Below are 27,936 nucleotides of genomic sequence, written 5' to 3'. Positions count from 1 at the left end.
CACAGTTCAACATTTTCATACAGTTTAGAAGACAGCGATAGCTGCCTTTCAAATTCAGGTTTTAAAGCCTAGATGCACAGTTTAGGCTTACTAAATTTCAGGTTATGCAAATATAATGCTGGTAAACCAAGGAAGCCCTCAACTGTTTTATCAGCCCTAAGGCATAGATACAAAAGATTCTTCTCAGGACTTCCTACATCTTACAAAAGAAAAGTAAGGGTGGGAAAAACAGCCAAAGAAGCCCATTTCTTTAAGCAAGTCTTCAGGAATCTCTGCATCAGCGAACAAGCTTCCCTCCTTCACACAGCTATCCCTAATCTCACTAATTTTAAAATGTTCTGGTCACCAGTTATTAAAGTGAGCATAAAAGAAATGAGGTTGCTAGCTCTCCCATTCCTATCCAACAGGAAAGAGGTTTCCTTTATGGCAAAAGTCACTTCTGCTTGTTACATAGCTTATAACTGGGGGAGGTGGGGGTGTGTGAGAAATCAACAATTCCATTCCTCCATCTGCAACTGTTGAATGACATATTTACTTTTCAAGCTTCTGAGGCAGGCTTTTTCTTAGTCACTTTTCTGGGTTAAGAATTTAAACACACAAAATGCATCACAGAATTTAAAATATCCTTTGCTGGTAATTCCTCTGTAAGTGCAGGTGTTATTTCCTCATCACTTCACTCCAAAGAGCAAGGAATTTTAATGGGATAATGTGGAAACTTATAATACCATCACTGACAGTGCAAAGATTTAAGAATGGAATTTTCAATATTGGTTAAGCAACACTAACGATGTAGCAAGGCTAGTCTTTTGAAAATCTTGAAATGTTAATTCTATATAAAGAAAATAAAGGTGCTTATTCTAAAGCTGATTGGCAATTTAACTGTTACCAATTATTGCCTTTAGCCATATTTAAATATAACAGAAGCAAAAACAATTATTCAGGGTGGGGAAAAAGCTGAACTTGAGTTTAAAAAGCCTTCTGGTAGTCAGCTTCCCTTGCCTTTAATCCTCCCTCTGATCTATTTCCATTCTCATTCTCCTATGTATCTTTGCCTCTTCTTCCTGAAGGCAATAACCCCTATAGTCAATATTCCTGTATTTAGTGCTTGTCCAAACCCTTGTTACTTGATAAAAGCCACAAGTTCCTGCTTCACAAACTAGCTTGTCACAACCTTCTGGTTCTGTATGCATCTCATCTGAACCACAACAAAAGTTGTATGTATTTTCCATATAATTTTCTTCCCTTAATTTTTTTTTTGAGAGGAAGTAGGTTAACAAGTTCTGATGTATTCAGTTATGCCAGACACTTACTCAGCTGGAACATTCTCCAGCAAATCTCTCATTCAGTTATGGCCTGAAGTTATTTTACATAGGACTTCAGAATGTTTTAAACCCTTAACTTTCAAAAAAAAAAAATCCAAGCAAGTTCCAGACCTATTTAAATTTATTTAAATGAAAAAAAGAAGCCATAACTAAAACATGATCAGAAATACTATCTTGATATTTACAAAAACAATGAAAAGCATTATTGCAAGTGTAAATAATATTTTACAGAGCAGACATAAAACCAGCTTTAAAATAACTGCTTTCAGTACAAGCTGAAATCGGTACATCATAAAAGCTGGAAAACAACGTTCAGCTCCAGTTAAGATCCAAGAAAAATGCCCATAAAAATAGAAACAACAGATCTACACAACTCACAGACTTCGCTGTGCTCTGGGGAACAACAACAAAAAACCCCACAACAACAAAACCACAAAAAAAACCCAACCACATAAACCCACAAAAACCTGAATTCATTCCACTCATTTGGGACACGTACGAAAGCTGTTCCAAAGAGGTTAGCTGTGTTTGCTCAAGTTTATTTGGATATTAAACGCGAGATAAAAGATCTCTATGTGATACGCCAAAGCCCGCATCTCCTCCGCAGCCAGCGCACCGCCCCGGGGCGCTCCCGGCCGGCCAATCACAGCGCTGTCGCGCAGCCCTGCCGCCCTCCGCGCCCAATCAGCGCCCCGACGGAAAACCGGCCCGGCCGCGGGTCTCGGCGGTGCCGGCGGTGCACGGCTGCTCCCGGGGAGGCGGCCGAGCCGTGCGGTAAATCGTTCTATTTGTTCCATCTGCTGTGCTATTTTAAACAGCTGCCGTGATCAGCCTGGCACCCGACATCAAGTACACGTGAATTTCATAAGACAAAACATTTATGTAAGTGAAAACATGGCTTAGATTTGTCCTTCCGTTCCCAAACTGAACAGTGGGAACTTCAGCGAGGAGCTGCAGAAATTGACTGTTACTTTGTATCTACCTTCCGCAAAACACAGGCTTGATTTTACACCTTTGAGAAGGTCCGCTTTGCAGTCATACCAGATGTCAAGATGATGGCATTCTCCACCTTTCTTCCTCCTGCTAGCCCCACTTTGCAACATGACTTGTAAGATGGCAGAAGTAATATGTAATCAGAGTATGTTAGACTATGCCCTTCAAAAAGGCCTAACTTGCAATTGTGCTAGCATAATGTCTGCCAATAGAGCCTGGCCCCAAAGGTCACCATTTTAAAGGAATGCTTTACAATAAAGCCCATTATCGATTTCTAGCTGAAGAGACTAGTAAATATACAGAGACAAGCAATGGGTTTGGTTGTTTGGGTTTTTTTGTTTTGTTTTGCTTTCATTCTTGACTTAGTCAAGTACATGTTTTCTGGCCAGATCCTAGTATGGCCAAATCCTGATTTCCCTGATACTTTCAGTATGTTGTTCTTTGTATCCTGACATATGGCACAGCACTGCTGTGTTCTGCTGAACAGCTTCCTCACTTCAGAAAGCTAGCTAACGTTTTGATGGCCAGGAAAAAAAAAAAAAAAAAAAAAAGCTCAGTGTCTTGATGAGAACATGAGAACATCTACCCTACCCCCAAATTCAAATGTTTTAGGATTCTAAGAAAGGAAAATGCAAGCACATGTGAATACAAAGACTGTAAAATGGTTATTTTCACCTCCTTCTATTATTCATGCTCTATTTCTCTCCCCCGTCTTAAATTCAGTTTCTTTGGAAGTTTGAATATGTTTAGCCACTTCTGAATTAAAGCAAAATTAAAAGTGAAGTGAAATGGCAACAGTTAACTCATGCTACCAAGGTGTTTTCGTTTGCTTCACCAGTAAACACTAGAAAAATAATGTCAAAAGCCTCCACACAAGCATCTTGAAAAAGACTTATCAAAACTTGGGACACGGACACACACGCCAAAAACCTCCATACTAGTACACTTATCTGCCTTCAGCTCTTAGAGACTTATCTTAGATTTACGCAGATGCTACTAGGTTGTTATACTCTGTCAAAGAACTGCAACACTACATTGTGATGTCCCACAGGCTGCCAGTTTTTCTTTCGTTTGGGATTTCAGACAGTTAAACATCGTTTGCTTTATTTCCTCACCCTTGCCCACCTCCATGCCCTGCCTTAGCAGTACCTTCTTCTATTATGCTGTGTGCAGAGGGATGCATTGCTACAGCCCCACATCCTGCATAATGCAGCTATGTACAATCTGAAAAGACTGCTATTGATATAGGCCCGGTATGGTATATGCTATATGCTTTATAGGCACAAAGAGTTAGATCCTGTCCGTACTGTCAATGCAGAAATCAGTAATTTAATGTAGTAAGTACCAGTGGAACTGAACAGATGTTTAAACAACATGTTGATTTCCTGACACATCAGTTGACAGTGTAAGATACTATAGGAAAATAGTAAGATAATGGCAAAGTTGTAAGCAAGAGCAATGAGAAGACCTGATGACAGACTAAAGAAGAGAAAGGGTGAATGGAGTTCAGTTTAGGATATACTATGGTTGTCATCAGATGTAGACATTAATTTGATCTATGCACAGACAGCTGAGAAAGTAGAATCTGCAAACCAAGACACCAGAGATTGTCTATCTCAAAAGAAAATTATTAGGGAAAACAACTATGAGTTCAATGGTGTACAGTAAGCATTAAAAAGGCTACAACAGTAATACCCTGCAAGTTTAATTAACACGGACAACGAATTCGAACAAAAATGCTACAGTTAATCTGTAGTTCATCTAGGCATAAAGACACTTACTGAATGGATTTTACCATTCATATTGCTTTCATTTCCAGTACCTGCCACTCCAGTATTTACAGGTTCCACTTTTCCCTTCTGTTCACTGGCTGTAGAGCTTCGCAAAATGATCAGTTGATAACTGCCAATTATTCCTGTGCCTTAGCAAGATATATACTACTTCATTCCAATAACACAATCTTATTTGGCAGTTGACACAAAATAGGCATTAGTGTTATGATTCACTACTTGGTTGTCTCAACAATCTAACTTGGAATGACCTTCTTTCTCCCTGCCATTTGGTAATCAGACTATTAAAAGGCTAAAACAGGCAAGAAGGTTTCAAAAGCTTTTTCTGCAGGAATATCCATATTCCACAGAGCACTTTTCAAGGCCAAGAACACCAAGCAATCAGCCAGAGGTGCCCAAAGTGTAAAGTGGTATTTATTACATTTACTATAAGTTGTAATTTTTCCTTGTATCTTTCCCTAATGCCCAATATAAACACCCATAACAAAGCTCTAACTTACTGAAAAATACTGCTTTAGTTTTAAACATATCCTTAAAGCTTTCTGTCCCTACATCCTTTATGGAGTATTGAATTTTCCTTTCCCCAAGTGTACCAGTGAAAGGAGATAACACCGAACAAGCTTCAGAAAATCTTCCTAGCTTCACAAGCTACTGTGTTCATTCCCCTCACCAACCTAAACCTTTTGCTTTCCCACTACAAGAACAGTAAGTAGACGTCATCTCTTGCTCCAGCTCAATTTTCATAGAAGAAAGCAAGTAGCATACATTACAACTTCTGCTCACCTCCAAGCACTGCTCCACCAGAACCAACGGACAAGGCTCTGCCTGGCTCTAAACCCTTCTCAAGCAGCAAGCTCAAAAGCCTGTGTCTCCTCCAAGAGGCTGGATATTGAGCCAACTTCTAGACTGTCATGAACTGAAAACCGTATCTCCAGTTCTACCCTAAGTAGTAAGAGAAGAAATTACTAAAACTGTTAGAGCTTGGACCATATTGTTATTCCATGAGAGCCTAATACCAGAGTCCTTTTTCCCCCCTGTCAGCTTATAATGTAGCTCTTTCTAAAAGCTGAATGCACAAACCAGCACTTGGACAATGGGTACTGTAGGAGCCCAAAGAGCTTCTTACTTTTTCTTTATATGTCTGCCATTCCTGAACTCTGGTCCTGGCACAGGTCTAACTATACTCACTTAAATCTCTATAAATCCCCCCTTTCCCAACCAACTGGGTCTAATAACCCAGAAGGTCTGGCTGAGAAAGATCTTAAGCCCTTTAATGGAGCAAATCACTGTGGGATGGATTAATAAACATACATTTTTAGGCTGGGGAGATTCCCAGATTTCCAACAGGGAGAAATCAAGCACTAGCAGTGGATCATTACACAAGCACAGTCTCACTAGACTCCACTTTGCAAACACTGCTGCTTTCCCTGGTTCCATACGCTAGGTGTAATAATCCACTGTAAAGGACTGAAAGGAGTCTCTCCCTCCTTCCAAGGACACCGGTAACAATATTAAAAAGAAAGCTAGGTCTAGGTTTGGTTTGGTTTTTTTTCCTTTTTGTTGCTTGTTTCTCCATTTGATATTTTGAAGATTAAAACTCCACAGAAGAGGGAAGGAATCACCACGAAGGAAGCCTGCTAACCTGACAATGGGCCACACTTCAGTTTTAAGCTAGCTATTCCAGAAACAAACAAACCAACCCACACCATTTTGAAGTTCCATATTTAAAAAAGGCTTCGGCATTCATAAAGGCTTTTACAACTAGGAGGTCACTAAAGAGTCACCCCAGCAGTTGTGTAACTAATTCATGTCACTTGGAGGAGGTGGGGGGAAAACTACTAGCCCAGTATTGTGGGAAAATGGGGCAGATGACCATCATCTTTAATCTACTGCCAACAGATTAAACCAATAATTGTCTACAGCACCGCTTGATGTTTTGCATTTGCTACACTTCCTTCCTTTCCAAAATCTTTTAAGAAAAAGTTTTGAAGATGATGGAATATGCCTTAGCATGCAAGCATGGTTTAACACAGAAGGCAAAGTAAACATCAGTAAGAGCTGTTACCAGAATGAGTTCACACAACCACAAACAATCAATTTACCAGTCTTGTGAGTTAAATCTTGTCACTTCAACCACAGCAACTGACAGCACATTCCCTGCTTGACATGTTTTACATGGCAAATCAGACAAGTCAGTTTTTACAGATGAGCTTCTCAGAATTCACAGTAATTTATTTCACATGCAGTCATGTGAAGTTACCCTAAAATCAGAAGGCCAGAGTTTGAAGGAAAGTGTTGCAGCACACCCTGTGAGTTCAGCCACAGACAAAGACTCAGTTGCTCTTCAGGTTGTAGATTTTCACAGTACTGTTCACAGAACCTCTGGCATGTCAGGATGCTTTACCGCCATCCACTATGAGCAAGGTTCAGCTGCACATAGATCTATGTTTGAATGAAGTTCTGTTAAACAGAGTTGAAGCACAGTGTTGCTAGAGGCATGTATTTAATCTCTTATTGTTTAATATAATTAGGGGATGGGGGAACAAAAAGGCCTCTGCGCATGCAATATATGCTATTATGTCATCTAGTTGCATGTTTGCTAAAGGCTGACTTCATTTGGCCTGAATATAAACTTGGAAGAACTTCAGGTTCTTTTAATGGCAATGATCTAGTTCCTGTATAATACAGTCAAGTGAAAAAGTTTGGCATGGGAAAACTTAAATAGCAACAACAGTATACATTTCTCTTCAAGAAGGATTTAAGCTTCACCGTGTATTAAACTCAGCACAGTGTACACTACTTTTTGATACTGTTTTCCTCTTTCTCCAGACTGTCTTGCTGATTCTGTAACCCTATTTCAGCCACTTAGCTGCAGTAATGCAGGTTACACTCATCTTGTTGCACTCAGGTTTTGAAACCAAGTTGCAAGTCCACCTGACACCAATTATTTCCTTTCCAGGTGCCAAACTGTACTACAAAGTCTTAATGCAAACAACAGCAATATTTTAAAGAACTGTTCTTTTCCTTTAATGGAAACTTCTAGAGCTGAACATTTTTCTCCAAAATTAGAGATAAATAAAGAGAAAACTCACAAAAAATATTCAAGAGACATCCAGTTCTTTGTCAACTTCGACTAAGCTTGTAGAGCCATTCAAGTATGAAGGAAGAATGAACCTACAGTGCCCTCAGGTGTGAGGAGGTGTGAAGTGGAAGAAGTCTGGAGATCTACTGGGAAGAGGAAAGCTCTTGAGCCTTCAGAAAGGACCCTCACTGAAGAAAAACATGCTTACTTGTACCATGGTAAAAAAAAAAAATTGCCCTTATGCATGATGAGCAGACTATGTGCTATAAACAGGTGCAAGAAACAAATGACAAAACATTTCCACTTTCAACTGCCTGTCCAAATGCTTGTGAGCTGCAAGTTTCATGTTCATTCTCACCACAGGAACACAACAAAGGCAGTTTTGTTATCTAATGTAGAAGCCCTTAAATGGCATTTAAAGGAAAAAGTGCTTTAGTGGAACATCAAATTTTACACTGAGACAAGTCCAATGATGCTCTAGACAACACCACTTCCTCAGCACCAGAATGTCTTAGCAAAGATCACAGTAGTCTATCACCAAGGAACACAAAAGTTACATTTATTATACTTATACAAAAATTGAAGAGGGTAACACCTTCACTAGCATTCACAGAAACGTGCAAAAGTTGGAAGCCACCTAAACCGGCCAACAGTAGACCTTCAGTCTCATGTGTCATTGTGCTAGAGCTTTCTGCTCACCACCAAAATGCACCTGCATCTATCTACTCAAGACCACAACCTCAAGCCCAGAGACTGGCTCCACGGTTAGATCACTTAAACAAGATACAGGCCAAGTTCAAGTCATTATTAAGCCTGAGGTGATTTCATCTTCTCCTCCCTAAACAAAGTTAAGCTATTTAATGATCACAACACTGTCAGCACCTCCAACTGCTCTAGTCCTGCTTTACCTGCAGTCCGTAGGATGTTCACTGGCTCAGAAACAAGAGCAAAAGCTAGTTCAATTTTCTAAACTCGTGAGCCTAGGCATGTAAGACACGTGACTTTGAATCACCTCAGGCAGAAAAGGTGCTGAACCTGGAGTCCTCAACTCTTTGAGAATGCTCTAACCACTAAGCTATTATTCAGGAGTGGGAGGGGTAGCTCTGGTTTGTTTTGTGCAAAGCTCATCTGATAGGTCTTCAATAAACACACTCTGAGAACACCATGTTCTGCAAGTTCTGAGAGGAGATGGAGAAGAAAACATTTAATCTCTGGATCCAGAGTGAGCTTGAGCATAGGTGTGGAACTATTGCCCACTTTCAAAACTGCAACACTGATGAGGTTCTGCCTAGATGTTCACTGACTTTACCTTACAGTGTTTGAAGGATCCTGAGTTCTGAAGCCATGAGTTTGGGCATAAATACGAGCTTTCTGAACTCAGTTAAAGTCTTTGGGCTGCAGAATTGCCTTTCAGTGAATCAGTGAAAACCAGGAGCTTTGTCTTGCTGTATAATTATCATACAGGACAGAGCAAACCCCATGTCACTAACTGTAAGTGCCACAAATCTTAAGATACTTTATTGCATTTAAATAAAAAAAAAAACACAACACCAAAAAAACCCCACCCAAATCCATAACCCTGCACTATAGAAATACCAAGTTTGAAAAGCAAAGCATTCTGATGACAGCCTACCTAGATGATTCCAACTTTTCTATTATAGGGAAAACTTCTTCTGTTTGGGTTACCTCTTCCTACTGTGCCACCTGTTGCAGAACCTCCTCTTTTCATTGTTACTGAGGCATGTATCACAAAGAAAGCAGGGACCAACTGGTCACAATCATGATCTAAATGTACACCAAGTGTCAGAATTACTATTTAAATCATCTGCGGGAGGCTATCCAATGCATACCCAGAGCTGTAAGTAGTAGTATAGTACTGCATGTGAAAATGTCTCAAAGATATAAGCCGAGTAACTCTTTCAGTTGCACACATATCACAAGTGAGTTAGAAGCATAGAATGGGTTGGAGGGACCTTAAATATCATCTGGCTCCAACCCCCCTGCCATGGGCAAGGACACCCTCCACCAGACCAGGTTGCTCCAAGCCCCATCCAGCCCGGCCTTGAACACTTCCAGGGATGGGGCATCCACAGCTTCTCTGGGCAACCTGTTCCAGTGTCTCACCACCTTCACAGAAAGAATTTATTCCTAATATCTGGTCTGAATTGAAACAATTTGATGAGTATTTTCATCTAAGAGGCTACAAGCTCCAAGACTTCCCCGCCCGCCCCCCTCCCCTTTGTCTTTAATTAGATAGACCACCTATGTCCTGATGCATTCCAGCCTGCTAGTAAAACTTTGGGGACGCATGCACTCTGCTGGGTCCTTGCTACAGCCAGAGGTAAGGAAGGAGAGCACCCTTTCAGCTGGAGGAGGCCCTGCCATCAAGTCATACAGCAGGAGAGAAGCTAAAATGCAACGCAGCAGCCACAAAGTTTCACCATGCAGGGTCCCTTTTAGCACGCCTGAGCAAGTCCTTTGTCATGGGTCACAGCCACAGAGCAAATAATCTAGTTTCTTCTAGCAAGCATGGGCTGCCAGTGACAAAGAATTATCTTTTCCACTATCGTAATGGCGTACAATTAACAGTATTTAAATAGATTTTTTCAGCCTGGAAAATGCAGTAGTTTTACTCTGTTTGTAATAAAGCAAGAAAGTAGCAAACAGCAACACATGATTTTGCTTTACAGATAATACAGTTCAGCAGAAAAATTGATTTTATTCTAGAGGTAGCTTGAACACATTCACTGATTTTGTTTAATATGAGCTAAAAAGTCCCAAAACATGAAATGTCATAGCCCTCTCCTCCCAGCTAGAATCTACTCTTTTGTGATCTCTCAACTTAGAAAATTAAGATAGCTGCCATATGCTAATTTAAAATTCTTTATTGTTAAGCTCATAAATAAAGTCAGAGAACTTCGGTGAATAACTGCTAACAATTTCATTTCCCTGTTTTGCCAGATCCTTCAGAAAAAGAAAACAGACTGATTATGGCTGTTATTTTCTGCTAGTACCTATTTTCTGATAAGACTGGGCAAAGTCTACACCATGGTCAGCAACAGAAGACATCATCATACATACTGCAGAAGACTACTTTCCTTCACAAACCTTGGCTTTTTTAACAATTGAGACAATTGGGGTCAAACATCACTATTGGTAGGGTTTTTTGTTGCTGGTTTGTTGGTTTTTTTTCCTAATAGGTGGGAATGCATAATCCAGTGTTTAGAAGGGATGAATTCTTGCTGTATGTGCATACTTCCATTTTTGTTTTTTAAAGACATATCTGTGCAAAGTCTTGATTAACACCGCAGAGATCAAATCTGGGAAGCTTCAGCTGAAGATAAATTCCTTATAAAACTGAGATACTGAAAAATCAGTAATTAAAATAGAAATAGGCATACAACTTTAGTATAGTGGTAAGCACTCATAACTAATACATGAAGTGCTACAGTGCTCTGGTCCACCTACAAACTTATTCATGCATATGCCTCTTCCCCCTTCCCCACAACTTTCATACCTAGGTAGAAAAGTCACTCAGTTATAATTGTATAATTTTTGAAGAAAACTAGTAAGATATCATCACCAACAAAAAATACCTAAAAACATGCCCCATCTCAAGAAGCTTTCAGGTTACTATTCTGTAACCAAAAATAGTAAGTTTCAAGACAGTAAGTTAAGGACAAAATTTTCATTTTTCAGGAGTTTTAGAATTATACATTTCAATTTGCAGTGATGTTACTTCAAACAAATCAACAAATGGAAATAAAACATGAGACATGAAGTCTCCCCCAAGTGTTCCTTCAAATTCATTACAACTTTCTGCAGTGGGTGCATCAGCTTCAGTTAATTTAGATGACCTACACATTAAAACAAACCTGTGTAAGAAACAAAACGATATGGATACTATCCAAAGAAAATTGTTTGCTCCAGTACAGCTAGAGATCTAAAAAACTACTATTCCTGTCTCCAAGAAGCCTAGCAGAGCTGAACTGCTTGTCGTCTCAAGACTGCTACCTGCTATTAAACCCTGCCCACGTAGAATGCTATGAAGCATGCTCAAGTGAGCAAGAATATCCTTAACCTAATATAACTGTAAGCACTGGCACAGGCTTTATCTATTTATTGCTATGGTAACTGGCACACCTGGTAGCCCACAATCAGTGAGCCAATTTGATCCTAAAAACACTGCAGCTGCATTTATATATTACACTTAACATCCTAGAACCTGCTAAAAGGTACACCACCACACAAATATAGTGTTCTGGGCTTGATCTGGCATATCCAAAATCTCTTCCTACACCTCTCTATTCATGATGTAACTTCTCAGATTAAGAGACGACTGTGACTGCCAGCTTGGCACAGTGATCACAAACCTTATGGCCACACAAGGTCCAGGAAACCTGAAACCTGTAGGAGGAAATACAAAATTGTTCATTATAAAAGGAAGTACTAATGCTGCTTTGAAATAGAATCCTGCAGCAAGGTATCAAGATGCTTTTGGACAGGCCAATCAGCACACAGCTTCAGTCCTGCAAACACATGTATGCTTCACTGTACCACACATAAGCAGTCTTGTTAATTCATTAAGCAGTTGTGAATTTTTTTCAGGATAATGTCAAAATTGGCTGTTGTACACAACATTTTTGATTAAATACCTGCCAATTATTTTTCATCCATAATTCTTTGATAATCAGATGGCAATAACGTAACTACCCTTGTAAACACTGCAAATGTGACAGTAAATGGCCAAAACACTATTGCTAAGACAAAAAATACTCCAGTTCTTGGGGGGGGTGGGGTGGGGTGGGGTGGAGAAGCCATCCACAACAATCTTTAATTAAACAGATTTGTTCAAAATCATAATAAGGATAATAAGGGATATAGGGATACAAACCTCATCTGAATAAAGAAAAATCTTTTTGCCCTTGTGGTATAAAAAAAATTCTGACCTATTTCTGTAGCACAATATAATTTATTATTTTCCCCTCTCCAAAAAAAGATTGCAGTAGCTGAACTTTATAAACAAACCATATTTGTATGTACTTCATCCTAGGTTTCTGAATTTAACATATTTAGAAGTGTTCTAAAAAGACACAGGAGATAAATAGTAAACATCTTGATTGGCAAAATTAATTTTAGCATGTTCAAATCTTCATCAAAATCCTTGCTCAGCTCACCTCATTAATCCAAAAACTGTATTACAACTACTTAGTTGGGTAAAACCCTTCACCCTACCTCAGAGGGCCCTAGAAATTTCCTCACCACTTTGGCTGTAATATAAGCACTTTTGCACTGAGACAAATTAATTTCACAGCAGCTGGACAACTGCTATTTTTTCCTAACTTGAGGAAGTTTTAAGGCCTCTGGTACTTATTTCTCCATCTGACATCCTGTCAGTAAACAAAATCTCCAGGGACCAAGTCAGGTCTCTTATTTGAGATGAGTCAGACCAGGTTTCAAATTCTAGTTCAGTCCAGATCCCACTCATGCTTGAATGGGATACTCATACATCCAAGGCAAGTGTTCCAAGATATTTAGTACTTTAAAGAAAATGCACAATTTCTACTGCTTGAAAAGATCTACTTTGTCTCTTCAAACTGCCCTCTCAAGTCACTGAGTCTGTGCTTTGCCCCTCTCAGATGAGAGACCCTCATGCACATAGTTTTTGGCTATTCTAAGCCTATTTTTCTTTCTACTCTTCATGGGATTTTCACTTTTTACTGAAGAAGCCTTCCTCTCGAAAGCACTTTGTCAAAAGCAGTACACTTGCACAAAAAATTTTTATTTTGATACACCAGTCATCTTCAAAACAACCAAGCAAACTCTAAACTTCACTTTCTAAAAACACACCAAACTAGTAGAAATATGGTGGTGGCTTGACACTAGATGCCCACTAAAGCCGCTCCATCACTCCCCTCCTCAGCAGGACAGGGGAGAGAAAATATAATGAAAGGCTCATGGGTCAAGATAAGGACAGGGAGACCACTCACCAATTACTGTCATGGGCAAAACAGACTCAACTTGCAGAACTTAATTTCTTACCATTCAAAGCAGAGTAGGATAATGATAAATAAAACCTAAATCTTAAAACACCTTCCCCCCACTCCTCCCTTCTTCCCAGGCTCCACTTCACTCCTGAATTCTCTTCCTTCTCCAGAGCATCACAGGGGGGTGGGGAACAGGGGCTGTGGTCAGTTCATCACAGCTGTCTCTGCCATTATTTCCCTCTCAGGGGGAAGCTCCTCACACTCTTCCTCTGCTCCAGCGTGGGGTCCCTCCCTCGGGAGGCAGTTCTCCATTAATTTCTCCAGTGTGAGTCCTTCTCATGGGCTGCAGTTCTTCACAAACTGTTCCAGCATGGGTCCCTTCCAGGGGATTCAGTCCTTCAGGTACAGACTGCTCCAGCATGAGTCCCCCACCAGATCACACCCTCCTTTGGGCATCCACCTGCTCCATCATGGGGTTCTTTACAGGCTGCAGGTGGAGATCTGCTCCAGCGTTCCACTCCATGGGCTGCAAGGGGACAGCCTGCCTCGCCTCAGGCTTCACCATGGGCTGGTGCCTGGAGCACCTCCTCCTTCACTGACCCTGTTGCTGCTCTCACATATTCTCACTCCTCTCTTCTGACTGCTGCTAGTGTTGCCCAGTACTACATACTGTCTTTTTAATACATACTGTCATTAAATACACTGTCCTAGAGGTGCTATCACTGCTGCTGATGGGCTCGGCCTTGGCCAGCAGCGAGTCCATCTCAGAGCCAGCTGTCATTGGCCCTGTCATACATGGGGGAAGCTTCTAGCAGGTTCTCACAGAAGCCACCCCTGTAACCCCCTGTTACCAAAACCTTGCCATGGAAAACCAATACAAATACAGAGCCAAGGGGGAGTGAATGGACGGACAGGGGACAGACACAACCCATTTTTTATCCATGTTTTGTTAAATAACCTGTCCCACATATTTCCTAGACTTATTTCTACTACAAGAGAAACAAAAAAGATTGTTATAAGACATTTCTAAAGCTTTACAATTTGCTTCAATATCCTCTATAGGATTCTCTCCTGCAAATGGCTCTGGATTTCCAACTCAGACCATACTCTTGTAAAGACAGAGTCATTATCCTATCTAATTAAGTGAAGGAAACCAACTGCCAGACATAATAGCCATTTCTCTTCTCTGTTTGCTTAAAATAATCAGATTGTTGCAGCAGAATATTATACAGCATGCTGGTTCAATTCTTCATTCATTCTAACCTTTAGAATCGTTAAGAATTCCAGTAACTTCTTAGGAACAAGCTTCCCCTTGCCATCTCAAAGTCTCAGGGTTCAATACTTCCCAAACAGAGCTCAGTATTCAAAAGCACAAACTACATAAGAGGAATCACTCATTTTAAACATCAGATAGCTTACAAATTCTATTACCCACATTAAGACTGTCTTAATCTGTAAGAGACTGAGTCCTTGCTTTCAGTGAACATCAGAATCTACTGTTGTACCAGAAAGGAATCATGTCTCAAATGGGGCCATTAAATGATACTATCCATGCCTTCTGTTACTTACAGAAGTTATTCTGCATGATTTTATCCCTTGTAAAAATCCCTCCATGCTATTTCAAAATTAAATAAATAATGCTTGCCTTAAGAACATAGTTAGTTCTTCATTAAATTGCCTGCCTCTTACTATATTGTATATACTTAATATCAACTTACAGCATATGCTCTTTCTAGCTTGATTTCCATTTACGTTTCTTGGAAATATTGGACAACAAAGGAACTCTGCGTTTTTTTACAAGTCCTACCTAGTTGAATTGTCTACTCTTACTTGTAAACAAATATTCAAGAATCATATACAGCAAATATTTAAAGTTTAGTATTAATTTTTCTGCTGAATTTATAGTAACACTCAAGATGATACAGATTTATATGTTTTTCTGTTACAGAATCAAGAAGGTATCTCCTTACAGCCACCTAGATCAACTACGTATAAAGAAAAAAATCTGAAGTTTTTTGTAATATAATTTAAGCACATAGTATTTTGGAAAAATGATAGCATACTCATTTAGCGTTCTAACAGAACTGGCATCAGATTAACTACTTTCACCATCAGCAAGTGACAGAGGATCTGTCTCTGTTGCAAATTCGTCCAGCTGTAGACAGCAAGGTAAAAGAAAGACCACTATGAAATCCTATGTCCAACCCTACATAATTCCAGTCAGTTCAGCACTAGCGCAGCCAAGGTGAGACTGTTACATCCATGGGGCTAACTCACAGCATATTTACTTGGCAAATCTAGAAAATATTTTGTAGTAACCCAGAAGAAAGAGTATCTTTCTCTCTAGCCCATCCCTTCACAATAACAAGCTATTTAGCAACTGTACCAAGACAAATTTTAAGCCATTCCAGACAATGCCAAGTACCAGCAATGGCCAGATTTCTGCTTTGGCTGGACTGCTACTGCACAAGAGACTGGGAAAACACACAGTGAAGGTCACCATCAGATTACCACTCTGGCATATGGCCCACTTGATCTCCCAACTGAGGCATCTTCCTGCCAACTTCAGTAAGCAAATAGGAAATAAGCAATGCAAAGTATTACTACTACAGAATCTCCACATACAGACCAGACTTCATCACACAGGACAGAACCTTCAGAGAAAGCTTCTCAGGCTGTATAGTAAGCATTTGCAAGGTCTCTCAGAAATTTCTGATTAGCTGAACTGAGATGAACTGTCTATTTGAACTGACACAAAAAAGTTCCAAGTCTTCTTTCTGGGATACAGACTGAACAGTCCACTTCAAAGGTCTATTTTGTCCCCAATTTTTCCTCCATAGTCATGTGACTCTACAGTTAAAGTAAATTTTTCATTTACAGTTAATATTAAGTTTTCTGAGGAAAAAAAGGTATTTTTGACCAGTATTTGACCTTAATGCCATTTCTGTTTAATTAAATAACACTGTTACTGACTTACATGTCACTACAGATCCATTTAGAAATCTATCAATATTAAAAATTGAAGTCCAAGAATCTTTCCTTCTTGAGTGAACACACTGACCAGAAGAAAGGACTTCTTGCCTTGCTTCATATGTAAGTTACTTCTTAAGAGTCAACAATTCTTCCAACTGGTCTGCCCCCTACATAAAATCTGGTATTATATCTCAGAAGACATGTTTAATTCTGAAGTCATCGTTAAACAGACAATTAGTGGGTGTACATCTAGAAAAATCCTGTTTCTCAACCCTATCAAGAACAGGTTTAAAAGATGATATTTACAAAGAATAAATTCAGATATGAAGTGCTTCAGTTTTTTTAACCTCAGGACATCTTCCCAAGTATTTTTTAGCAACTATTTTTTTGAGGGAACAGCAAGTCATTCAGCTTCCACGTGAAATGTTTAGAAGAATCTCAATTGTCATAGCATGTTTTTAAGCACATGCATGAAGATTTATTACTACCAGGAACTCCTTTTGAGCCATGTGGCTACCCTACCCCAGAGGATATAGGAATTGTACTTCCCCCCAAAACCTGCAAATCTGTGAGACATACTGCACTGCTGAACCCTCTAATGCAGGCCTCTGGCTCAGAGAGGACAAACATAGGTGCAAACCACATACATGGGAAGCACACCACAGCCTATTACTATAAAATTAATTTTTCACTCAAAGCCCTATGAAGCAGCCATATTTTCCACTGCCCTTAGGAGTAATGATTTGCACCCTGAATTCAGAGTGTAGGACAACTGCATTTCCCCCAACACTTTCACCAGTGTGAGCAAACATACTAGTTAATGAAAAAGTAGAAAAACCACAAATAGTCTATGGTTCAGTATCAGCTATTCACTTAATGCATGAACTATAAAGAGTCAACCTTTAGAATCTAAAATTTCAAGATATTTTACATTGTGCAACACAAACAGTAAACACAGCTTTCATTCCTAGTGAAATCTTACCCAAAAACTTGAATCCTTAACAGAAAGGCCTAACACCAAGTAATGAAAGAAAGAGAAGCAACATTTGACCTTCCCAATTTACACATACTCTTCTTCCAACAGATTCCACACAATTTCAGCCAAGCAGAATTGCCACGTTCTGAAGTTAGAAAAGCAGAACACCAGAAGCCAAGTAACAATGTCTTCTAAAAGCCAGACAAAAACATTTCCATTTGGCTTCTTTTCCTACATCCTGAAACAGAATAGTAGCAACAAAAATGTCAGAATTAAACTTCTTTTATAGAATGCTATTTATCCATTAATTGCTAGGTAAATACATGCTGCTGTTATAAACATACCTCTTTAAAAAAAAAGTAATCTCAGTGAAGTTAAAATCCTTCCAAAACCTTTCCTGCAACACAAGCTGGAAGGACAGAATGGACACATATGAAGTTAGGGCAAATACTAAAAGCAGTTTTGTCCTAGTAAAGACTTACCTTCGTAACATGATGGGCTCCAGAAAGTTACATGCATGACAGCTGCCAATTATTTAGTACTGTTAAATGGGCATATCTGCACTCAGCATTAACTTAAAATTCAGAGAAATAGAAAGTTTGAGAAAAAAAATTTCCTCATTTCAGTCTTACTTCTACATGGAAATCAGTGCAAATGTAGATTAGAACTAAAATTTAAATAAATGGAAAATCCAAACAAACAGTTTAATCTCAATGGAATGCACTGTTGGCAAACAGGCTGCATTTTAAAGCTAAAAGTTTTGTTGCACCAAAACACCAGGAACAGTAGAGGCTCAGCAACAAGCTGTAACACAAAACAATTTTCAGAAAAAAGGTTACTTTCCCTCCTTCAAAAAAAATCCAAAAAGCACACAGGAAAGGCTTCAGAGCTTTAAATAAGTTTCCATTTTCAAGTTTGTTCCTCCTTTGAACAACTATCATACTATTCCATGTTTACTCTCTAGGAGTTAAGGAATTCTTAACTAAAATACCTATTCCACAAGAATAACTGTTTTAAACCAATTCAACAGCAAGCAAGAATATCCAAGGGAAAAAAAATTAACTAAGAGGTTGTTACACCTCAAGACTCAAAACCCAGGCTCACAGAGCCAGTCACATATTTAGGTAGAAAAGGGACGTGCCAGAGAAGACCTGCAACTGAGAAAAATCTTATTACTGACCAGAAAGCATGGAAAAGTGAAGAAAAGGTACAATTTCTAATCAATTTACAGTAAAAAACAACCATGTTTTCAGAAGCACTGTGCTTTCCTTTAGCACAATGCCTGGATTGAAAGTAGGTTCTTGTAGTTGCATAGGCGGCTTATATCAGATTACATGACGTAAGTAGCAGCATGCATTCTAGCAACACCTCTATTTTAAAAATAATACTAGCCCAATGTATTCTGGGGTAATATTCAGCACCAGTACACAACCCTGGGTGACACTTTTGACCCAAAATGACTTGAAAGAACAAGTTTGGTTTCTACATAAAGCTGGAGTAAGGAAAATGGTTAATGGTTTACTAGGTTTAAATAGAACTAAACCAGTTCACCCTTCCAACCCAACTCTTGGCAGCAATCTGACCTAAGCTTTCTGGAAGAAAACAAAGAAAAAAGTCAAAGTAATTGGAAACATCAAGAAAGTCATAAACAAGAGAAAAGCCACCACTTAACTGTTTGGATTTAATTCATGTATGTAGATCCAAGTGAAGATTTCCATGTTTCACTTGATTTCTGGAGGGAGAGCTAAGCGTCTCCACCCCCTTAAACTGTAAACAACTTACCAGAATAGAAAACCATACTGACAGCAAACCATATTTTTGGAAATTTAAACACTCAGTATCCACAGGAAAATATACTCAAGCTTTCAAAACAATTTTTCTATCCCACAATGGTATATTCAGTACTTTTCCACTATGTTTATTTTAAAAGGAGAAACCCTGACCTGAAGAAAAAGTGTAAGATGACAAAACAGCAAGCATTTCTTCAACGTTCACTTTGCACTTGTTACAGTGAGACAATGTAATTTTAAACAATGTACTTTGGTCAAGCTAATGGAAGATATATTATTTTACATAACCTAGGAGTCCATACATTATTTTTTTACTTAATACCTTGCATATCATACGCTGATTTCAAAAACCTTCCAAATTCTGTGCTTTTCACTTCATTTGAACACCTCATCAAGATGCATAAAATTTCTCTGTATGTAAGCAAAAAGCATCCAAATACATACCAACATCCCAAAACGAAGACAGTTATTTACATACTAAATGGGAAAAACAAGATTTTTTTAAAAAAAAGAACACAGAAGTAGATTTTTGGCAACTGAAAGTAGAGCAGAATTTTAGCAAAATCAGTGTAGAGAGGATCACTGCTACCCATACACCATTAGTATCAGAGTGAAAAAAAGAATTTAAGATAAAGGACTAAGTTGACACTAGAATACATGACTGTAGACTGGAAAGAATAGTCTCCAGCTATGAGTTTAAAAGAATGGCCAACTTTTAGAATTACCTGTTTCTAAAGGTAATTCTAGAACAGAGCTCATGACTTAGCAACTGCTAAATCAGAACAACAGATGCTGTTATTTACAAAATGCATTCAAGTTGAAGCATTTCTGGTTTCTATAGATCTCTAGATACTAACTTCCATGAAAAAAAAAATCAGGAAATGAGTCTTTTTATATATAAATATATAAGCCACCAATGCACACCCTACAGTTGCTTACCACATTAGTAAATAAGAGATGAGGAAATGGTAGTGTTTGATTTCTTCAGCTTAAAGCATGTCAAAGCAGCCAAAAAAAAATAAAAGCAACCAAGCCAATATTATCAAATGTGTGCTTCACTCTTGACTTCTTTTGAAAATAAAAATTCTAGTTACAATGTCCTGAAAATCAATTCAGCAGAACCACATAAACCCATAAGTTTACAGATCAAGTTATCCCAAACAATTATAAGAAAAAGTTGACTAAGCAAAGCTCATTTCCATACAAGAAGAACGGCATACAGCTAGCATGGAAAACTATGGAAAGGCTCCAAACATAGATACAGCTTTAGAAGTGACCCAGATACCCTATTTTACATCACTTTGAGAACCTCCACTGTTTTCAAGCAGTTCTTTATTCCAACCAAAGACATTCTCAGGGTCAGTCAATTCTGTAGTTGACAAGTTCAACAAAAGAAAATTTTCCTTCGTCTCTCCTAAAACAGACTGAAGCCTTTAGAAAGGAGGCAAGTAGGCTGAAGGAGGGAGGAGTCAGATAAGGCAATCTAAGGACTATTGACAATTTAAGTTTTTAAAAAAATATGTTCACACTCCTGCTTAGAACATTCCCTGGCACGTCAAGATTAAGTCTTCTCCCTTAACTTCTCCAGCCAACCTCGCCACATACATATGATACAGACTCATCATCAGAACATGTTTACAGTAAATACTGCAGAGGTACAGTTCTTTTTGCAGGCTAGCAGAAGCTGTAAATAAGCCTAATCATTTAAGTACAGCATGTCATTACTTCAGTATCTCTCCCGATATTAAGAGCAGCAAGAGTATCTGAACACCACAAAAGAAACCCTAACAGACAAGTGTTTCCTAAACTAGCAATCTCGCAGTGATGTGACTTCTGAAGGCAGCACCCTACAATACATAATTAAACCCATTCCACCTAATGGCTGGAAGAGACAGAACATACTTGTGCTCTGAACTCACAAAAAACTATGTTTTCATTCACTGTACATAAGAGTACTATGGGAAACAAAGCCATTTGGAAACTGGCATTGTACAAGGAGACTAGTCAGCTTCCAGAAGGATTAGATTCACCACCAGCAGTAAGGATACTATATTTCATAGACTTGAACAGACTGCAAGTTTCATCTGAGACACCTTTCCATGGTGACTGACCAACAGTAAGCATCACAGGACAACATCACTATCATGCAATAGGCCACAGTCAAATTAACTTGAACAAGAAAAAAAAATATATCCCACAACCTAACAGACATGCCTAGCTAGAGATTTCAAAGTTCACTAAAGTTACTTCTGTTGTGCAGAAAGGCTAAAGACTGAAGACAAAGTTATGAAATCATTTATCAAAGATTACACCAAATGCAGATTAAAGATTTGGAAAGTTAGCCAGTCTCCTGTAACACCAGTCATCAGGATAAACCATTTGAGAGCAAGGAGCATATTCGAGTTTCACCCCTATTACTCTTAACAAGCATGCACCACAGAACTCAGACGTGGCATATACACAAAGCAAAGAGATAATGAACTCTACTGTGAGAAAAATTTAGCAATGAAACAGAAAAGTAACTCTTACTTTATCCTTTATGGACATACACAGGGGAACTACTACCTCCTCTCCTGGCAGAGGCTTTTTGTCCCACACGCTGTGGTGGAGGAAGACGACAGGATGCCTGCTCTGGCTGTGACTGGAAGTCTTCCCATCCTTTCTGGATGCTCATTTAATTTAAATCCATACAAGTATTTTGCCAGGATTTGGAAAGGTAAGGGTACTCCCTTCCATATCCACTGCCGCACAAGCCTAGGTCACAGGCAGTGCCTGAAGGTTATAATACAAGATGATATAGATAGTATGTTGCTGCCGTGACCCCTCTTGTTAGATGCCATAGAGCCCTCTGCAAACTACAGGGTTCTGTAGATTTATCCACTAGAACAACAGACCTAAGAAAACAAGGAGGTGTTCCAAGTCCTTGCAAGCCCACCTGCTGCTTTCCAGACCACAAATTCCAGTGCTATGTAACTGGTAAATATGGTCTTGGAGATCAAAGGGAAAGCACTTAAGAGAGTGTGTGTCCCCCCAAGCAGTTACCAACACAAAACACAGAAAGAGAGGCTGGAAGGAAAAATCGTCAGTTAGTAATGTTCTGTCTTTCCCAGGGTGAGATCAAATAAGCGTGTAACTCCTGCCTGATCTTTAAGAACAGTTTAGAAAATATTTTAGTGATGAACGTGACCAAACAGTCTATGCCACTGCTTTGCTATCCTAATCCTTGAAATTTTCCCCTGAACGTCTAACTCAAGTCTTGCTGGAATTTAGATCAGCTGATGTTTCATACTAGTTCATGTTTCCCTTCTTTTTGCAGCAGTCTTTTCATCCCCTCCATCCCCATTTATTTGGGAACATACTGCCTTAGCCTCCTTCTTAGCTGATCATACCACCACCAATTTCTTCAAACTTTCTTCACAAAAAATCAGAGGTCTAGAAGATATCATACAAGCTCCCATTAACCATTAACATAATTTTAAATTCTACGGCTTCTCTCTAGTATTCTTACCCTCCTTCCCAGCTTGTAATCTGCAATTCATAAAGTGCAAAACTTTATTAATCAAGATCATGCTGTACAGGACCTTGTAGAATCTGTACCAGCACTTGCTACCTGACATTGCTTACCTTCTGGGGATGATTTTCCAGCTAATTTTACTCACTGCACAGCAGTTTCTAGATCATAATTCCCTAGCTTATTAATGAAAATATTATGTGAATATTGAGGACGCCAATACATCAACATACTAACATTACAGCACCACAAGGCCTGTTACTCCATCACAGAAGCAGAAATCAATACTGGATTTAAACTATTTATCCTGGATAAGTCTGTTTTAGCTGTTGGTCAGCTTCTTTTCTAGGCGCTAAAAATGTGTTTCGTCACTGCTCCAGTATTTATTCTTTGAGCTAAAGTTAAAATTCACTGGTTTCCTCTTAGCCCATACTGAAGAGGTATACACCATTATTCTTTTTTAATCTACTACTTCACTCCACTGTCTTGAGACTGCTATCCACTATATGAGATGGCTTCAGCTTGTTTATTTGTTTTTTTAAGCACCTCAGACTGAATTTCATCAGGCCCTACCAGACTGAAAATATGTTGCTTATCCAAGCAACCTACAGTTTTGGCACCCTCCTCCTCCCAAGCCTAGGAGAGCACTATTTACACTTTTATCACTATATAACTACACAGGCTGGATTCACCATTTCAGAGAACATTTCAATCACCTCACCATTTTATTTAATCCATTACTCTCTGAATCTTTTATTTCTTGCTTTCTTCCAATAGCCCTTTTAGCTACTCTCATTATGTTTTCAACTGTCCCAGTTTTGTTCACATATCTTCGTGCATTTCACGTGCATCTTCAGCATACAGATTTCCATTTTCTGTATGTTTCTTGTGCTTACATCAATGAAGAGATCAACAGAGAACAAAGTTCTTTTTTCGTTATGAATTTTCCCCTTCAATGAAAGTGTTTCCTACCACTACATCTCAAAGAGATTGAACAGTTTCTTTCTTCCTTATATTTGCCCCCCAATCAAGCTTTACATGTCAAATTCTAAGCTTTTTGACATTTGTGGGTTTTATTCTGCTGTTCTGTCATCCTTTATGCTACAGAGGTTAACATCTTGCCACTCCTACAGAACCTGCCTCCCATCTATGTATTCTCTTTGTTAATCTAAAAGACCATTTTTGTAAAATTACATACCTCAGCAAAGCAATATGTTCTGCTCAGTCTCTTCCAAAAGATACTAGATGGTTATGAGTTTTAACTAGCAAATCTCATACTTCCAATGATTCTTCTCCAGCTACTGACATACACCTTTTTATTCCAGGCACATACATCTGATTGATCTAATTAAGGCTGGGCAGAATACTTTCAGCAATCATGTGTTAAAGACCTTCCACTGCTTTTCACTTCCCATATATTTGTGTCAGTGTGCAGACACCTAGCATACTAGGTGGAATGACCTGCTGTTCTACTAGGTCATAAGCAATATGCTTATGTGCAAAATACTGCATATGCAAGAAGTTATCAAAAAACTATGATATTTGGGGTTTTATCTCAAAACCCACTCAAAATATTTTCATATGCAAACATTCAAACTTTTCACTTTGTTAAAGCACTGCAATTGAAATACCATTAAAATACTTAAAAATACATATATTTGGTCAAAGTTACTTTAGTGACCTTGCTTTTATTAACGAAATCAAGAAAGTATTAATTAGAAAAACGGGGGCTAGTCTGCAGATACTGTCTTTGTAATAATTCCTACCAAAAAAACCTTGTCTAATCTAAATGAGAATTAGATATATTCTCTTAGGCCAAATATATATATATTATTATACATAGAAATATATAAAGCCTACAATAAAAAACTCATCCTGAATATAAGTCAAATCAACAGGAATTTACATTGAGCAATAATTTACTTTTATAGATCCTGATACAGGTGATACTATTATTAATAATAGCATTAATAATACTATTTATTAATAGCAAAGAAGAAAGTTACATACTTAGGATTCCACCATTTTTCAGAGAAATTTTTCTCCAGAAAGAGGAAAAAAAAAAAAAAAAGATGACAACAAAAAATGGGCTTAGAGGTATGCCATGCTGGCACAGGCTGCTGCCAAGCCTGCAGCTTACAACTGCCATATAATGCATTACACCAATTCACTCCAAACACAAAGCTGCAAAAACACCAGCAGTATAGATGGCTCGTGCCTAAGTATCTGTTGACCACCCCAACACACAAGAGGGCACTAGCCCAAGAAAGAAACAGCTATCAGGCCACAGGGAAAATTCAAATCTTTGATTTTCTCACTGACTATCCTGTATACAGGGCAGAAAGATAAAGAAAACACATTTTACAATTCTCCATTTCATGGGAAGGGGAGAAAAAAGTATCAGTCCAGGCGCAGACTACTAGTCCAAGTCGGACCGTCCCACAAGAGAGAGGAGGGCAGCACCAGTTTCCAGGAGAACTTTTGAGTTCAGTTGCCTCTCCTGGCCTTGGCTCTATGTCATTTAATAACTTGACAGGGAATAAGGCTTAAGACAGCATAACAGTACATATTGCTGTGGACTCAAAGATTGTTTCATATCCCAAGATAGGGAGCTGAAGTAATACAAACGAGCCCTTTAGTATTGACACTGTTCTGAACAGAATTTCACATTTTTATGATGTTACTAAACTACATTTAGAATCACTGCTGAAAGCCATGAGTTCTATGGGATAATTATATTTAATTTAATAGTTTGCTTTATGCTTTATCTGCCATCTTCATTGCAGATATTTAAATAAAATTCCTCCTGGCCATGAAATCAACAGAAAACCATTTCACGCCTGACAATAGTCTGCAGCATCCAAAATGGAAAACTTGGATTGGATTATTTCTTCCACAAATGCTGATCCAAAGATTACAACAAAAATTTTCATTTATGAGTACAGCCATAAGAACTTAGACTTGCCACTCTACAGTCATAGAATATAGAATACTTTTCTCTCAGAACTACTCCCTAAAAAGAAAAGTTACAAAAGCAGCTTTTAAAGATTTGCTTAAAGTAATGTATTTGATTTTATTTTGCTTAATTTGTTGTTAAACCTTTACTGCAGCTTGTGTGTAAACAACTGGTCTCACATTTGTTATATCTTTCAGATTTTTTTTATTAATCAAGCCAGCTACAACCATAGGATGTGAACCTGCACTCACTCTATCAAGACAGACTTAATTTCCGCCAGATCGTTTTGGCCTATTTATAAAAAGCAAGTAACAAAGTTTCTGAAGACGACTCATAGTTCCACATGCAGTAACTTCATACATAAAAACCTAAAAGGCAGTCCTCCAGAGACTTATGTGAATGATCACCACCTGTTTGGCCTTTGAATAGCCCAATAACTTGAGCCTGATGAAAGCAAGTCTTCCCTTAGCCGGCTGTTCAGTGACTCATCATTCTCACTGGTAACAGGCTCACTTTTAACAGGGAAGATGCCAATGCAGAGGTGCCAGATTAAGTTTCCAACTCGAATATTCAAACTGGGGGGTTTTTTGTCATCATTTTGTTGGTTTGGGCTTTTAATGAAAAGCAATAACTGTCAAACCTTTGATACAGATTATTTGTTGTATTGATAGCTTCTACTGACAAAATCTGCTTAGAGAAAAATGCCTTATACAGCCCAAACTGTATAAAATATAAAATACCATATTTACCACATTGCACACTATTGATGAGTTAGACAAAATAAACAGAGCCTCTCTCAGGTTCAATAATCCAAACCCAGAATTTATCTGAGCAACTTCAAAGTAGGACAGAGCAAAAACAGATCGATATGCAAGTTCCTTTAAAACACTTACATATGTGTATCTTTAATACCTATTATAAAATATAATGTTTATATATGATACATATATGTGTATTGAGTGCATATATAAAATGTTTATGTATTTTTACACCACCACCACCCGGTTCCCCTATATTAAATCTATTAAACCTGTTAAACTTTAGAGAGAAAAAGCATAATAATGGCAATCAGGCAGCTAACTCCAAGCAGTTTTATGTATGCACTTGTGATTAAAAGAATAATCTGAATTTCCTTTTCCTACTCTGCAGCAAGTAGTATTTTTAACAGTGCTGCTCGGCCCTGTATCAGAATTTCAAGACCTGTGCAAAAACTTTAGGTGAGCAAAAGAACTGCAATGCAATAACTATAATTAGACTGTAACAGTGGAAGAGTACAAAGAAACATTTATTTCTGTTAGCATAAAAGGTCAGCAAATGCAATCCTCTACTGGTTAGACTGCCTATGAGCTATAGAAAATAATATGGATCTCAGATTCCAACTGAGAAACCGTTTACCAATAAACAACAAAAAGGGAACTTTGACAGGCTCTGCTTTAATAGCCTTGAAGCTCATATATCTTTTAAAAGCTGAAAAACTTCCCATACCGATTTATATTTTTAATTGACAGCCTCGAAAACGTTAATACCCAAATCCTTCCCGCTTCTGCATTAAAGCCGACTGGCAGTATCACAGCACTGGTCATACAGACTAAAACTAGAGCATTATAGTTTGTCGTTTTAGCACTTCCTTCGGGATGCTCCGACGATCAGCCACTTTTCCAGCCATTCATCGCTAAACCTCGCTGCCGGATTGCACTCCGAAACTTGGCGCTTTTCCCCCACCTTTTAATAACGCTTTCCCGAATGTTTCTTCGCCGAGGGGTGCCCTGCGTGGGACCGGCCCTGCGGCTCTCGGCCCCGTCCCGCAGCGAAAGGTGGGGCTGCCCCGCTTACCTGCACCCCGCTGAGGATCGCCTCGCTCTTCTCCCTCACATCGGGGAAAGGGCAGCGCTTGGAGAGCATGAGCAGGCGGGCCAGCACCTCGCTCAGCCCGTCGCGGGCGGCGGGAACCAGGAGCCCGTCGGCGGCACGGGCAGGCGGCACCGCCGCCACGGGAGCGATGGTCTCGCTGCGGCGCAGAACGGCTTGCCCGATGGTATCCAAGGCGGCGGCGCGGGTGGCAGCGTCGCGGCTGCACAGCCCGTCCCAGCGCACCTCGCCTTCCCGCTCCTCCATGGGGCCGTCCGCCTGCTTCCCCACCGCCGCCTCAGGAGCCCCGGCGCGGCTGCCCCATGGCGGGCTCCCGGCAGCCGCCAACCCGCCCACAAAGACGACAAACGCGGCGGCGAGCGGAGAGACCGCTGCCTGCACCGCATGGGGGGCAGGGCGGGCGGGAACTCCCTCAGCCCCGGCGGGCGCCCCCGCCAACCGCCGCCCACCGACGCCGGGGCTGCCGAGCGAGCAACGCTGCTGGGGCTTCGCCTCTCCCGGCGGGGAGCGGGGCAGCCACCACCCCACGGCGCCAGCGGCTCCTCCTCCCCACCCCAGGCATGGAGGGAAGGGGACGGCCCCCGCCCTGCCTCTCCGCCACGGCGCGGAGCGGCCCCCTCAGCCCTCCCCGCCGGGGTCGGGCCGGGCCGCGCCGCCACAGACCCTCGACGATCCCCTCAGCCGGGC

General features: G+C 39.7%; 1 protein-coding gene and 1 long non-coding RNA gene across 3 annotated transcripts in view; both read right to left on the bottom strand.

The window, feature by feature from the left end:
- The window catches only part of SESN1 (sestrin 1), an 85,117-nt gene extending 57,185 nt beyond the window's left edge, over positions 1 to 27,932 (bottom strand). The window contains exon 1 of one of the 2 annotated variants that reach the window (XM_040597566.1): positions 27,214 to 27,932. In XM_040597566.1, the coding sequence (XP_040453500.1) occupies positions 27,214 to 27,495 (282 nt within the window). In that variant the 5' untranslated portion in view covers positions 27,496 to 27,932. The remainder of the gene's footprint in view (positions 1 to 27,213) is intronic. The other variant, XM_040597569.1, reaches the window with a different exon arrangement.
- On the bottom strand, positions 13,337 to 24,212 carry LOC121089870. The gene is made up of 3 exons (XR_005828406.1): positions 17,468 to 24,212; positions 17,218 to 17,361; positions 13,337 to 15,329 (listed from the first exon to the last, which is right to left on the bottom strand). It is a non-coding gene; the product is annotated as an uncharacterized LOC121089870 (long non-coding RNA).
- Positions 27,933 to 27,936: the final 4 nt, after the last annotated feature.

Source organism: Falco naumanni, chromosome 6 (genome assembly GCF_017639655.2).
Source record: "Falco naumanni isolate bFalNau1 chromosome 6, bFalNau1.pat, whole genome shotgun sequence".
NCBI lineage: Eukaryota > Metazoa > Chordata > Aves > Falconiformes > Falconidae > Falco > Falco naumanni.
This window is presented reverse-complemented; position numbering and strand designations above follow the sequence as displayed.